General features: G+C 44.9%; 1 protein-coding gene across 1 annotated transcript in view; it reads right to left on the reverse strand.

Annotated features, from left to right (window-relative positions):
• The window catches only part of EPB41L4A (erythrocyte membrane protein band 4.1 like 4A), a 258913-nt gene extending 244160 nt beyond the window's left edge, over window positions 1–14753 (reverse strand). The window contains exon 1 of the mRNA XM_088477685.1: window positions 14547–14753. Coding sequence (XP_088333811.1) covers window positions 14547–14645 — 99 coding nt within the window. The 5' untranslated portion in view covers window positions 14646–14753. The remainder of the gene's footprint in view (window positions 1–14546) is intronic.
• Window positions 14754–14962: the final 209 nt, after the last annotated feature.

A 14962-nucleotide genomic window follows, 5' to 3' on the forward strand; every position in this document is an offset into this window, starting at 1 on the left:
GTCAATCCAATCATCCAAACGGAACAGTGTTATATAGTTACCATACCACAGTTAAGTCATTCCAAGATGTACCGGATTCCACAGTGAGAAAACACCTATGAATGATTCGTTGTGTGCTGGTCCCAATGCACACAGCCAGATGTTAAGGGATGCACAGAATCCAGACTGAAGAAGGTGATCTTTGTGGGTAGAGGTTGCCGGTGATCACATCTAATGGCGTGCTTGGTATCACACGAAATTTGTAATCCTGTGGTGGGTAAGATACTGCTATGTAGAGATTCCAATGGACTTCAGAGAAGCAGTGAAAACGCCCTGCTGCCTAGATGGGTGTCACACCAACACGTTTCCCTGCCGGATTGGCTGCTTTTTCAAGGTGCCTTGATTGGATTCTAACGTGGATTCTAACTGGCCAGCTGAACACACCACTAACCAGCTATTCCCTGACCTTAACATGTGCTATCCCCCTAGTTCAGCCAGCCTGTCCACCCCCCTGTTCCAGCCAGCCAACCTTCTCTACACTAACCCCCCCTGTTACAGCCTCCTCTGCCCTGTACCTCCCCCCATAGTTCAGCCAGCCTTCCCTGTCCACCCCCGTTCCAGCCAGCTTCAATGCCGAGCCTCCCCCCTTGTCCAGTCATCCTTCACTGCCCTGCCACCCCGTTACAGCCTTCTCTGCCCTGTACCTCCCCCCATAGTTCAGCCAGCCTTCCCTGCCCCCCCATAGTTCAGCCAGCCTTCCCTGCCCCCCCCCAGTCCAGTCAGCCTTCCCTGCCCAGTCCCCCCCCCCCCCAGTCCAACCAGCCTACCCTGTCCGCCCCCCCCGCCCTCTCCCTTGCCCAGCCAGCCTTTCCCTGCCCTTTGTCCTACACTTACCCTTCCTTTTGGCTTTGTATGTGGATCTGGCTTTTACAGTGTATTTTTATGTCGGAGTTATATATATATATATATATATATATATAATTATATATAGGCAGCACAGACGGTGTAATGGTTAGCATTACTGCCTCACAGCACTGAGGTCGTGGGTTCGATTCCCACCATGGCCCTATCTGTGCGGAGCTTGTACTTTCTCCCTGTGCTTGCGTGGGTTTCCTCCGGGTACTCTGGTTTCCTCCCACACTCTAAAAATATACTGGTAGGTTAATTGGCTCCCAACACAAACATTAACCCTAGTGTGTATGTGTGTGCAGATGTGGTAGGGAATACAGATTGTAAGCTCCACTGGGACAGGGACTGATATGAATGAACAACTATTCTCTGTAAAGCGCTGCGGAATATGTGTGCTCTATATAAATAACTGGTAATAAATAAATATATATTAGAATCAATGTTGTATATATATATACACACACACACACATACATATATATATATATATATATATATATATAACTCTCCAAGATCCGGCACTCAAAGGTATATTGTATAACTGGACCGGGTGCCCTCCTCACTGTGACCTCCAAACGGGGATACACTGACACATACTCCAACCAATGGCGGCACTCCGGATAACAAACAATACGGACACTTAGCTGGTTTCAGCGACGTTTCAGCGCCTTTAATCAGCGCTTTTATCAAGCATATACTGTATGTGCTTGATAAAAGCGCTGATTAAAGGCGCTGAAACGTCGCTGAAACCAGCTAAGTGTCCGTATTGTTTGTTATCCGGAGTGCCGCCATTGGTTGGAGTATATATATATATATATATATATATATATATACACACACACACATATATATATATATATATATATATATGTATTTTGGTTTATGTGTGTGAATTTTATAGCAGTTTTTAAACTGGTTTACGCTCCAATTGAAGTCCCACCCCCTGCCTCTGCTCCATCCATCCCGGGAGGGAGGCCCTGCCTATTTTGACAGTACCGGGCCCCACAATTTATGATGACAGCGCTGTAGAGATCAACTGATCTCTATGTGTGTACCATGACAGCCATAAACCAAGAAGTATGGACAGGAAACAGAGAAGTTTGTATCATTTTAATGTTCATTCTATTTATCTGATTGTGGTACTTCTGAATGCTCCATTGCAACACCAGTATATTCTAGAACAGCACGTCATAGATGTTGCACAAGTTTTATTATTTGCTCCACAAACTTTTCAGTCCCTTGATATGCTAAGCATTTGAAATTATTAAAGCATCAATGTCTCCAATAATTTGGTAAATAGCAGATAACATCTAAAATGCTTTAATCTGCATTGTTTGTATCTGAAGCTTTACTGAGGTTGTCTCCACTGAAACCAGAATGTCTTAAAAGTTTAAATAGATGCATTGTTCCTTTATTCCAAGTGAGCCCAGCTCTACTCTGACTTACTTGCTGCATCCAGCTGAAGACTACACCTTTGAAGTGAAGTTTTGTACATCAGGTTGTCGGAGTCATTTGGGAAGTAAATGTCAGAAGAAATCAGAAAAACAGAATTTACTCTGCAACGCTAAGCCTCAGCTAATGTATTTATCAGCCAACAAACCAGACTCAATACACGTATAGCGGGTACAGAACGTCAATAGCACTCAGCTATACAGGACCTTGCAAGGAGAAAATAAACACTCTAGAGTTCATCCACACTTCACACTGGCTCCTGCCTATAAACATCAAACTCTGCTTAACCAAGATGAGACCAAAGAGATTTATAAGAACACAGTAGTGATGCAATAAGGAAGACAAAAAGGATAACTCATCAAAAAATATATATTCTTATTACATTTAGTTAAAGTAACTTAATTTAGTGCTATAAAAAAGAAAATATTAGTTTAAAAAATATCCCATCTCAATCGCAGACCTCACAAGCCGCAGCATGACTGACATGCCCCAGCGTTTGGGGGGTGGAGTGGGGACGGAAACGGGGGAGTGACAACCCCATTTTCCGTGAGGGACGAGGCAAGGGTCTGCGTCAGCGGACGCAGATACCTGGTCTCTTACTTGACCAGCACCCGGTCAGGCTGCGGGATGCTTCAGCTGCCGAAGCTTGACCAAAGAAGCAACCAGTCGCGGTGGTGATTCCAGCCTGCGACGTCGGTCGCAGTGCTGGGATCGCAAATACAGTCTGACACCTCCTTTTGCAATTGCATCTGAGATGGACGGATTTGCACAGCTATTGTATGCGGCTCTGCAAATCCATCCATCTCTGAATTAGGCCCAATGTCTGTTAATTGCTTGATTGAACTTAGCCTGGAAAGGCCTTTCATGTAAGCCATTTCTCCAATAATATAGAATCGTCCCATTCTGTATTCACGGACATGGTATATCAACCAGAGTCATGCAATAAATCCAATGAAACTATACACAAACATTAGGTATAATATTCAGATAAGATGAGTTGTACATGTCTCATTCAGACCCACTCGCAAGCGGGTCGATGTTGGGCTCTGCGCACGTGCAGTGGCCGCACTGCGCGTGCGCAAGTCCCGGAGCGAGAGAGAAGTTCTCTCGCTCCGGGGTTCACTACAAAAGGGGCGGCTGTTGATGGTGATCGACAGCTCGCCCCAATTTGTAGGTGTGGCGGGGGGGTGGCTTCACAAACGGAGGCGTTCCCAAACGAACGCCTGCCGTTTGTGGGCGGCCCCACTGACATCACCAGCGATGTCAGTGGGAGAGCTTGCAGCAGACGAGACTCTACCACAAGGGTCTCGTCGCAAGCCCCGATGGTCGCGATGATCTTGACTATCGTGACCATCAACCTGGCCGCTCGCTAAAGCTGCGGCCAGGAGGTCAGCTCTTTTTAGTGATGCGGCCGCCCTCATTCAGAGCGAGCGCTCGCATTTTGCGAGCGCCTCTGAATGAGGTCCTGTGTGTGCTGTTATTGCATGAATGTGTGGGGGCAACTTTCAGGGTTTGTTAACTAAAAGGCAAATTCAGAGATGTATATCCCACAAAATTTTAGCCCTCATACTAAAAATGTGCACTTTCCTGAGAAAGTTCAAATCCTGCCATATACAATATAAACAGTGAAAACCGGCTTAAGCCACTATAACTAAAACCGGCTTAAGCCACTAAAACCGGCTTAAGCCACTATTGCAGACAGATATGTCTGCAATATGTTGATATGTCGGTGAATGACGCAGTTCACAGACATATCGTGTGTACACACTGGCTGACGGGCAGCAAATATATTGGCCGATCAATTGATCGGCCAATATATCTGTCAGTGTGTACCCAGCTTAAGCCGTGACAATTGCTTTTCTTTATATATGTGTCTTATTCACATCACTAAAATGACAATGTCAGATTGCGGCCTAGGATCGGCCGTTGCTCACCTTTGCGGCGACTTCCCCTGATCTCCCGTGGAGTCAGTCGTCAGCAGCGGCGGAGGGTAACGCGCTGAGTATTATACTTAGTGCCATGTGAACAGCCTTGGACTGCTCCGTGCCTGGTTTCTGCGGTTGCATCACCTGACAACTCCATACCCAATGGTAGCATGACGGTGGTCAGCTGACGATGTCCACCAATGATCTGCTACTGCAGGGGATAAAGCCATACTGCGGACCACAGGAAGTTGCCAGAGCAATGTTGACGTTTTCCAGTGTCTGCTGATGCTACTTCGTTCCAGGTCTGTCCTTGTGTTACTCCTGTGATTACCAGTGCTGACTCTTGTGCTCCAGTGTGTTCCGAATATCTCTCCAGTGCTTGCAGCAATTACCAAAGCAGTGTGTTCAGAATATCTCTCCTGTATTACAGGAATTACCAAAGCATTGTTACTACAGTGTCCAGCCTCAGTTCTGCTGTCATTACAGCATCCAGTCTCAGTACCGCTGTCACCACAGCGTCCAGCCTCAGTACCGCTGTCACCACAGCGTCCAGTCCTCAGTTCCATTGAGCTTCCTAGATTCTCCGGTGTATATATTGGAGCTATACAAGGGTATAGCCTAATCCTTGTAAGAAGTATCCTCTAGGGCCACGGTAGCAAGGCTCTCTATTCCCGTGAGTACCAGTTACCTGACCAAAGGACCACGACCTGACAGCTGGGTGCAACTAAACCCATATCCCGCTTGGAGGGATCACTGGAGAACACCTCCCGGCTGGTTAGGTACCAGCCAATCAGCTAACTGTCATTTTCCAAACTCAGCCTTTGGTCAGGTCTTGTCAATGACTGGTACTCATGGATGAGGAGACCTTGTGTAGAGGCCCCACGTCTCAGTCTTCCTCAAGCCCTGAACCTCAGCTTGCACCCCTCAGTAGGGATTTCCATACAGCCGGTCATGGCAGACAAAATCACATTGCAAGGGTGCACTGAATACTGAGGCTGGCATTACTTGTGCTTCTGTGTGCGACTAAGGGGTCAATCCTATTAGATGCTATTTCCACTTCGAATTCGCATAGCGAATTCATTTTGCAATCTAATTAGCAACTCGCACTGAATCAGTCAGACTGAATTCGCAACTTTTCACAGAGATGGAAAGGAAAATCATTATTTTAAGGTTAAAATGTCGGGACATTGTGCTGAACCCCTTGGACACCCCCCATCCCTAAATCACTAATTAGGCATTTGGAAGTTTCCAATTAGCTTAATTAGTCCAATAATTACATGGACTACTAAGGGGGTAGAAAAAAAAGTCCTCAAATTACCCCTGAATCAAGTTTTTCGTTAGTCTGGTCACCCCAAATTTAATGACATTAATTTTTAAGTTGAAAAATAATTGGGTTTTTTTTGCATTTTTCGTTTAATTCGTTTGAGATTAAACGAAAAAAAAGTATGTTTTTTTTTAATCATTTTCTTGCATTAAAAGAAGCCCACAAATCAGCCATTTGACACCGATTAAAAACCTACAGTACCTTCATAATGCCCACAAACAGCCTTCTATACGGTCCTGCTAACAAAATTATCCATTTTGGGGGTTCCAGGATGGTCTCCCCACATTTTCATGCATTTCTCGTAGATCTCATTTGGCAGTCAATTCGCGCCCCTGCGCTGCGAGTAGTGCGAATAGGCATTTTTAATTATATTGGAGAATTCCCAGGAGCGCTCTTCGCTGCGAAGTGTTCGAGTTTCAAGAAACAAACTTGCTACTCGCAATTCGCACCTACTAGGATTGACCCCTAAGTTCGATACAAGTGTCCGCACCACTCCTCCTGCCACGTTTCGTTACACTTAATCTGCAACTTTATACACAGTTTAAACCAATTTCTGGGCAACAAAAGTAGTGACCTAGCGTCTCTGGAACACTGTGAGCAACATGTATGTTACTAACATTCAACTAAGCTGCAACCCAAGTGCCTCGTGCCGTATGGTGGAAAGATGCTCGATGTATGAGGACACATTTGTAGCTATCAGTAATCTAATACATTCTAGAAACTTATACCTCCATTTTTCCATTTTAGAAATATTAGAAAATCTACCCAAACGAGTCTATAACTAAACACAGAATAAACACAATTATGGTAGGTCTTAAAGAGAAATACACATTTTGAGCAGCAACTACACTGCATTTATTTCTTCAAGCTGATATTGTTGCAACAATCAATATAGTATATAAATTAACAATATATAACAAAACAATTGCGGTATAGATTATATACTGTCGAAAATAAAAACTTAGGGCCTGATTCAGAGCCGTTCGCTATTTGTGGTCGTTCGTTTAAAAACAAGGGGTGGCTATTCAAATGATCCGTACGCACATTGCAGTCTGTTCACACCTCTAAGTCTGAACGAGCGAGCAAAACATACGCTCGTTTATTTGTTAAAAACGCCCCCTGGCCGCTCGCACCATACGTCATGTCCGCTATTTATTAGATTAATCGAGTACATCGACCAGCGTATGAACTGCTCGCTATTCTTGTGGTTGGTGTTTGCTACCACAAATTTGCGAGCAGTTCTGACTATAAAATAACCCAGTGACGTGGTCAATGACGCTGCTGTTTTAAATATACACACCCATAAAACGCCCGTTTTGACCTTTAAGCACGCCTGCGTTCGGATCTCCACTCCCCATTTTCAAGCTCCTTCCCCTGTTACCACCCACATACGCCTCATTCTGTCACTCAAAATAGCAGGCCCTCGCTATATTGCGTACCAACGATTTTCGGCCGCACTGACTGGTTCGCGCATGCGTACTAAAAACCGTACGCATGCGCAGATGTGCAAACATCGCTCGGAACGAGCGTACTGCCGCTAACGAGCGGCTCTGAATGAGGGCCTTAATTTTAACAATCTCCCAATGTCATGATACAGTCCACTTCTTTATAAAAATAAATAATATATACAAAATAACACTGCCACCACACTTAGCAGTGAACTTAATTTATCATGTCGGCCTGTATATTTAAATATAGATTGTAAGCTTGTGAGCAGGGCCTTCCTACCTCTATATCTGTCTGTTATTAGTTACCCAGTTTTGTTCTATTAATGTTTCCAATTGTAAAGCGCAAAATAATATGCTGCATTATATAAGAAACTGTTAATAAATAAATAAATAATATTTTGATAAGTTTTGCTGGTGGTATACACAAAAAAAAAAAGATATTCTTGTTTCTCTTGCTGAGAAGTCCCAGGTGGGACCGGAGATACTGGTCTCATCTGTAAAACCCTGGAGAAATTACTAATCTAGTTTAGAGATTTGACGGTAAATCCAAAGACTAGTTAATTTATGGCAGCATTGTGGAGCCCTTTGTTCCTTGCAAGGCCAGAGTCAGTGGCTGTCTAATAATAAGACCTAGGAAGCAGAATACATTATAGCAGCAGCAAGTCTACTCACTTTGCATTTAAATAAAAATGAGTACTTACGTGGTATCGTGACAATTTGCTTAATTCCATTAAATTAGGACAATAATAATTTTACACCACTTCAGTAAAAATTTGGGCATTTTGTAAACATTTCTTATATGTTTAGAAAGGCAGGTTCTGTCTAAGAGGAGTTGTCACAATTTAAGAAATGATTACCTCTAGTATCACACTCTGGTTCAGTCTAAGGGGGAAACATAAAACTCACATTAGCAGAAAGTCCTTCTTAAGTGACAATGGGTCAGTGTGAGCATCCCTGACTAGTTCTAGCTGAATAAACAAGGACAAGACCAAATGGATGTGTAATAGGGAATGTGCCTAAGGTAGAAGGAAACTATAGCACTTTGAGTGGGTAACGGATGCTTACATTGAAAGGAGTTTGTCATCTTTGGTCTAATCTAAAGCTGTACCAAACCGTTTATAAAGTGTATCTGCTACCTACAGAAATAGGGGGCAGTCTCGTTGGAGGCTGCACAAATGTACACAAGAATGTAGCCTCATTAATGTTATTATCTGAATTTGACAAGGCTTTGTGCGGCTGATGGGTGCACTATATAGATGACCTACCACCCAAAAAAATATTTATTATACAGGTTGAGTCTCCCATATCCAAAATGCTTGGGACCAGGGGTATTTTGGATATCGGAATATTCCGTATTTTGGAATATTTGCATATCATAATGAAATATCTTGGGAATGGGACCCCAATATACACACAGAATGCATTTATGTGTTATATACACCTTATACACACAGCCTGCAGGTAATTTTATACAATATTTTCAATAATTTTGTGACTCAAGCAAAGTTTGTGTACATACATGAAATATATTATGTTTCATATACACCCTATACACACAGCCTGAAGGTAATTTTATACAATATTTATAATAATTTGTGCCTTAGACAAAGTTTGTGTACATTGAACCATCAAAAATCAAAGGTTTAATAACCTCAGTCATGCCAAAATTATTCCGTATTTCGGAATATTTGGGTATGGGAGACTCAACCTGTAATATAATAAAGTATTATTATTGTTATTATACCTTGCTTGCAAAACATTGCATTGAGGCTTCTATTGCAGCATGATACTCTGTAGGCAATGGTGCAGTGTAAACGGCGTGACCTGGGTTATGCCTAAAATGAGCAGATCGGCAGCTGTGGAAAAGTCACCACTCACTTTTTATGACCTTACAAGTTTAAGTATGACCTGGTTCTTCAGTGTGAACGGGCCAACCGGGGAATAACCTGGGTCCTAGGTGCAGTGTAAATGGGGTCTGACCCGACTCTGACAAGGTTGGAACCGTGTTCGAAAACACAGGTCGGACCCGGGTTTTTTGTGGAAAAGGAGTATTCCAGAATTATTATCTGGCTCATATGATTAGGAATTCCAGCAAGTGACAGCAGCGGCATGAGAAGTAAGTAAAGACAGCAGTTCTGGCATAAATGCAGTGGCTGACCTAGCGCTGCTGGCGTGTGCAGTGACTATGGGGCCGGAAGCTGAAAGGGACCCAGCTATGCCAGCTCATCTAAGGTTCCTGCTCTATTCCTCTGAGCATGTGCATAAGCAGAATTGGGGCCCCAGGAGCAGATGAAATTGCATTGCTCCTCTTACCCTGATGTTTTGCCATGGAACGCGTCATGATGCAATGTGTCCATGTTACATTAGATACCGGTAATACCGTTCAAAAGACAAAATGCTTCAGGACCTGAGAGTGAGGCGCAGGCATCATTTTATAAACCAATATTAGGGGAGGGGGCAAGAAAGGATTTAAAATACAAATATAAAATATATTATGTTATATAAATAAGTAAATTTTTCAAGACAGCAATGAATATTCATACTCAACTCATAACAGTGGTTTCAGGAGTGGCGAGAGGGGGGGGAGCGGGTACTAATTACCTGGCCTGGCCCTGTTGGAGGAGCCCAGGCAAAGAGCATGTAGTGCAGCTTCATGGCAACGTGCATGGTATTTTACATGCTTTTCCGTAGGGGGCGTGGCCACATCTCCTTAATTTGGCCACGCCTCCTCAGTACCACACAGCCTCTGCAGATGTCTTAAATGCCCTGAGTAGTTTAGTAATGCTGGGCATTACTAAACTACTCATAATTATCTGGTCACTCAACCTAATATCGGCGGATCACCCAGATAATTGTACTAGTGCTCATGCTAGAGTGCGGGCAGGGCACTGGGGGTGCTGGCAGGAAGTCTGTGCACGTGCCGAAGGCGTGCGCGCTCCTGAAAAGGGGGCATGGTTAGCCTGGGAGGGGCATGTCCTTATGACACGCCTTCAATTTGTCACACTTTGGGGCATGCCCAGCATTTACGGAGGTGCTGGGCTTCCTCCAAGCTCTCCCCTCACGATGAATAGATGCTGTGCGCGTGACTATTATGACGTCTTTAAGACGCGCTGCCTTTTCATCACTCTTAGGGGTGTGCCAGGCAATTCTGGACATGCCAGGCTGCCCCTAACTTTTCCCCTCTCTGTGAATAGATGCCGTGCACAGCATCTATTCACTGGCAGTGATCACAGAACCGCTATTTTTCCCACCCATGGGACACCTTGGCCCGCAGGTGGGGACGGCACCCGGCATGTTGTTTTAGCGGTGAGCAGCCAAAGGGGCAGGGTGCATTCTGCCCTTTTGAATTCAGGCTGCTAAAACAGCCTAACGGGAACGCTATATCACTTGTTATTAAGTATGTTCCTTAGTCTAAACTATGGTGCTGATTCTCAGTCACACATGCGTTCCTTCTTTTGCTGCAGCCACACCTGCGTATTATGCTAATGCTGCAGCCAATTTCATTCTTACAGAGATGCCCACTTGCAGCCTCTTGCCACGGTGCAGTTCTGTCTCGGTGCCTCTGTAGATGCAGCATTGGAGGCACCATCAAAACTTGCACCAGCCCTATGGCATGTGCAGTTTCTCCACCAGACCATGGGCTCCTGTGTGACCAGCTCACTGCCACACGCCCGCATCTGCTTAGCCAACCAGTTACCTCCCAGGAACACCCACAGAATTCCAATGGTCCGATTCCGTTCTGCATCTCTGAGCACTAACAATCGGGACGCATGCGCTGGGCGGATGGGGAGCATGCACAGACTTAAAGCATTGACCAATTGCACGCGGCATCATCAGTGCGCGCGACTCAGGCCCTATGTGTACATATTACATGCTTAATTCTAGGCTCACGGTTCAGTGATCTTTATCATAAAATAGATCTCATGCTGCAATCAGGCTGTTGGACAATTAATGCAATGCTTCCCTTTCTAGTCATGCTCATGTGGACAAGAGTAGGGATGGACATCAATATCAGATATACTGCACCATTTTTGGATCGATTCCAGAGACATTGTGTCTGATTTTAACTGCAAATTTATAATCTTAATGTAACCCCTGCGTTAAATTGATCCAACTGATTGGCCATCCCTAGACAAGGGACCTTGGTTGATGTACTGTAATATAGGCAGCAGTGGATGTACTGTAACATAGGCAGTGGTGCATTGCTAACAATCACCAAAACACAGGTGTACAGGTAATGAAGCCTGTGAAATAACAATCTTCTAGTACTTCATATATTTTTAAATGTACTTTTTCTACATGTAGTCTACACTAAGGAGCCAAGTAGCTATTACCCATTGCAGAGAACAAATGTCATTTGCAGGGCCAGTACTAAGCGAGTGCGAGCAAAGCGGGGCTCTGTGGGCGACACCATCGCTGCCCCACGCCCCTTGCTTCTGGCTAGCAGGGTGTCTATAACATCCTTTGGATGCTCCAGGCACGCATCATGCTGTCTGTGAATCTGCTTAGAGCGCCTTCCTGCTGCAAGTGCTAACATCATCACTAGAAACGGCGCTTACTACCCAGTGCTTACCCAGTGCTTGTTGCAGAATATGCCACTGAAAATGCCATGCACTCGCATATGCTCAACTCAGGATAGGTCTCAACATGGGACACTCTTCCTTGTGTGAACACACCATTTGCCACCCCGTAGTACCCATTCAGCCGTTGTGGAGAAGTGACTGAGAGGCATCTGACCCAAAAATGCTGGAAGCCCCCTAATTGCATACGTAGGCAGCAGCACATATGCAGTTTGCTAAAAATCGCAGTCACATTCGGAATTGCATGCAGGTCAGACTCAGGCCCTAATAGGAACAAAAATCATTAGGAAACGCACTGTGGAAATGTCTAGATGCCTCATCAACATCCAACCCAGAACCCCTCGGCCATTTCTGTTCCCTGTATTTATTTAGCAAAACTCTTCTCAATTAAACCATCATATCTACATATTCACACACTTGTAAAACATTCTAATCCCTCAACATAGAGCAAAACATGCCCAGGAATATAGAGTAAGCTATGCCGCTTCCCCTCAGGGTGATTTCCACCCGCTGACACATACTTGTCAAACAACTCCCTACTACGATAAATACAAAGAGACGAGGTAGGCCGGTTCTATTGTCTGGGTTTGACATGGAAACAAAATCTCACACCTATGGCAGCGTAACCTTGCCAAAGGCCACAAAAGTGTAAGAGCCGGCTTTCCCAACCTTTCCTCTGTGATGTGCTCCCAATGTCAGCAGAATATTATAACCTTTAGCTAGGGAGGGCTCTAGGCAGTGGCTGTAACGGACTTTAGTACAGTGTAACAGAAGCAGACACCTAAGCACTATATGGTACCACCCTCTACATATGTAACCCTAGTGGCTAAGAAGTCCAGATGTAATTGCAGTGATAACACTGACAGTATGCTAATACCAATGGTAGTGCAGAATTCCTTTCACCTACTTATATTATACAAAACTTTCTAGTGGCATCTTTACCTCGCTTAGGGGTTGACGCATCGATTTGCCACCATTACATCCAGAAACTGTGGATCTTTGGACCTGATTCAGACCCGCTCGCTAAGTTGCGCTCGCTCGTTGTGAGCGATTTTCACCCATCTGCGCATGCGTATAATTCGCAGTGCGCGTGCGATCTGATTTTGGTTGCTCGTAAGCCACTATCAGGTCGCTACTTTGAGTGACAGATAGCGCAATCTGTGGGAGGTAACAGGGGAAGGTGCTTGTGAACGGGGGAGTGGTGTTGCGGACGCAGGCATGTCAGGCCGCCAAATCGGCGTTTAAAGGGCGTGCATAATTAGCATAGTAGCGTCATTGTACACGTCCACCTGCATGTATTTCAGGCCGCACTGATCGCAGTGCTTGCGACGGGTAAAGGCAACCTCAAGTGCTGCGAGCAGCTCCGATGGCTCTTGATGTTACCGATTAATCTTACAATTCCCGGAGATGACGTGTGTTGCGAGCGACAAGGTGGCGTCCTTATACACTAGCTAGCGCTCATTGCCGTAGTTCGCTAAGACATAGAGGACGTCCTTACGCGACGCAGTGTGAGTGCTTAATTTAAATATCCAGCCCCTTTTTGCCAGCGACCGATCGCATCTTGCGAGCGGGTCTGAATGAGCTCCTTTATGTGCAATCCTATGGAGCTGCAAACAGAAATCTACATACTCTGGCTACCAAAAGTGTTGCATAATTGCTCACTTAACTCGCATGGCAAGCAGGTTCGCGGCTAATTGCACCTACCCCATAGCTTTTGATCTGTTGGTATATCACTATAGGTTGCAAGGGTCAAGACAATACAGAAAAATTCAGTTACATACAGTAAAGTACTATCTATAGGACATCTGTTTGCTGCAGACACCCACAATTTTAGTGGCATATTACTGTGTCCAGGTAACTGTTCTAATTGAAACCATAAAAACAGTGAGCCACTGCCCACGGCATGTAGACAGTATTGAGGTGAAGAATCGCACCTACAAGCTCCCTTCTCCTTCTGCAAGTCTGAAACAAGGTCTGTGTGGACCTGACCTGCTGTCACATACAATAGAAGTAGCAATCTGCTGGTCTGAACCAAAACTCAGCCTGTCCATTCACTGGGGACCAGAGATGGTTCCCAAATCATTGATAGGCTAAACACTCATGAAAATTGGTTCAGCCTACAAAATGTCTACCTCCACTGACAGTAGGCTATGCTACATTTTAAAAGCAATTATTATTATTATTATTATTATTATATTAGACACACATATCATATCATATAAAATGAATGGGATGTGCAGGAAAGAGCCAAATTATTTTTCACCCATAATGTGCCCATAAAGATTGGTAAAGTAACACTGAAAAGCTGATGCAGAAGCTCTTAATGATCTGTCAATCCCAGTTCAACAACAAAAATTAACAACAATAACATTACAATTCTCTGTAACAATGGAAGCATGTCAGCTACACAAGTAAAGTCCAATGCACTACTGTAGTTATACAACCCTATACATCACTAACAGAACAGCCATACATTTACTGACAGAACAGCTTGTTACATCATTTCAGTTCAAACACTATTTGATTTTATGACACTATGAAATACAGTTAAGGAATAACATGAACAGTATAATAAATACCCACTTCCAGCACAGAGCCCATGGCACAGACTGCACAAAGCAGCAAGTCTCAGTATATAGAACAAGGACTGCACCCAGTCCTGCTCTGCCCTATTGTAGCATGAGTGCAGCTCTCCCACTGTGTTACTACTACACGCTATATAGTGTAACCCCAGTGCCGGGTAACAGCACCCACAATGTACCCATCACATAGCAGCAGCAACTTTGGCGAGAGTAACCTGGGCGGGCACTGCCATTGTCTGTCTGCCATAACTTGTCAGTATGTAGCAGCTGCCTCCCACATGGGGCATAACTATTACACGGGATGGGCAGTGCCCCTGGTATCATCAGCAGCAGCAGGGCACACTTACCTTCACCCCCTGATGCTGGCTGCTTAGTGACAACTTGCTCTCATCCAACAACAAAACTTCACAATAGAATTCCTCCGGGACGGCGCAAAAACAGCCCATCACTGGTCTGGTGCAGCCGGGAGGGTACCCGGGCGCTCATTCAGTGCAGGGTACAGGGAGCCCCAGCGGCCACTGTGCATCTTCTCAGCCCGCACCGCGTACACTGAGGGTTGCCAAGGCTAGTCTAGCACCAATGTGTGGGATAACGTGGGCGGGGTTGGTGACGTCACTAGGAGCGGGGCTGTCTTCTTCCATGGTTTCAATCCAACTCAGTGCGATTGGACAGTTCTCCGTATAGACGGTTTCCCCAAGCAGCTTGCTTTGTCTGCCATCTTCTGGACGAAAGAAAGTACTGCATCCAATCAGGAACCTTTCCC

The sequence above is a fragment of the Taudactylus pleione genome, unplaced genomic scaffold, assembly GCF_031769625.1.
Source record: "Taudactylus pleione unplaced genomic scaffold, aTauple2 ptg000202l, whole genome shotgun sequence".
Classification (NCBI taxonomy): domain Eukaryota; kingdom Metazoa; phylum Chordata; class Amphibia; order Anura; family Myobatrachidae; genus Taudactylus; species Taudactylus pleione.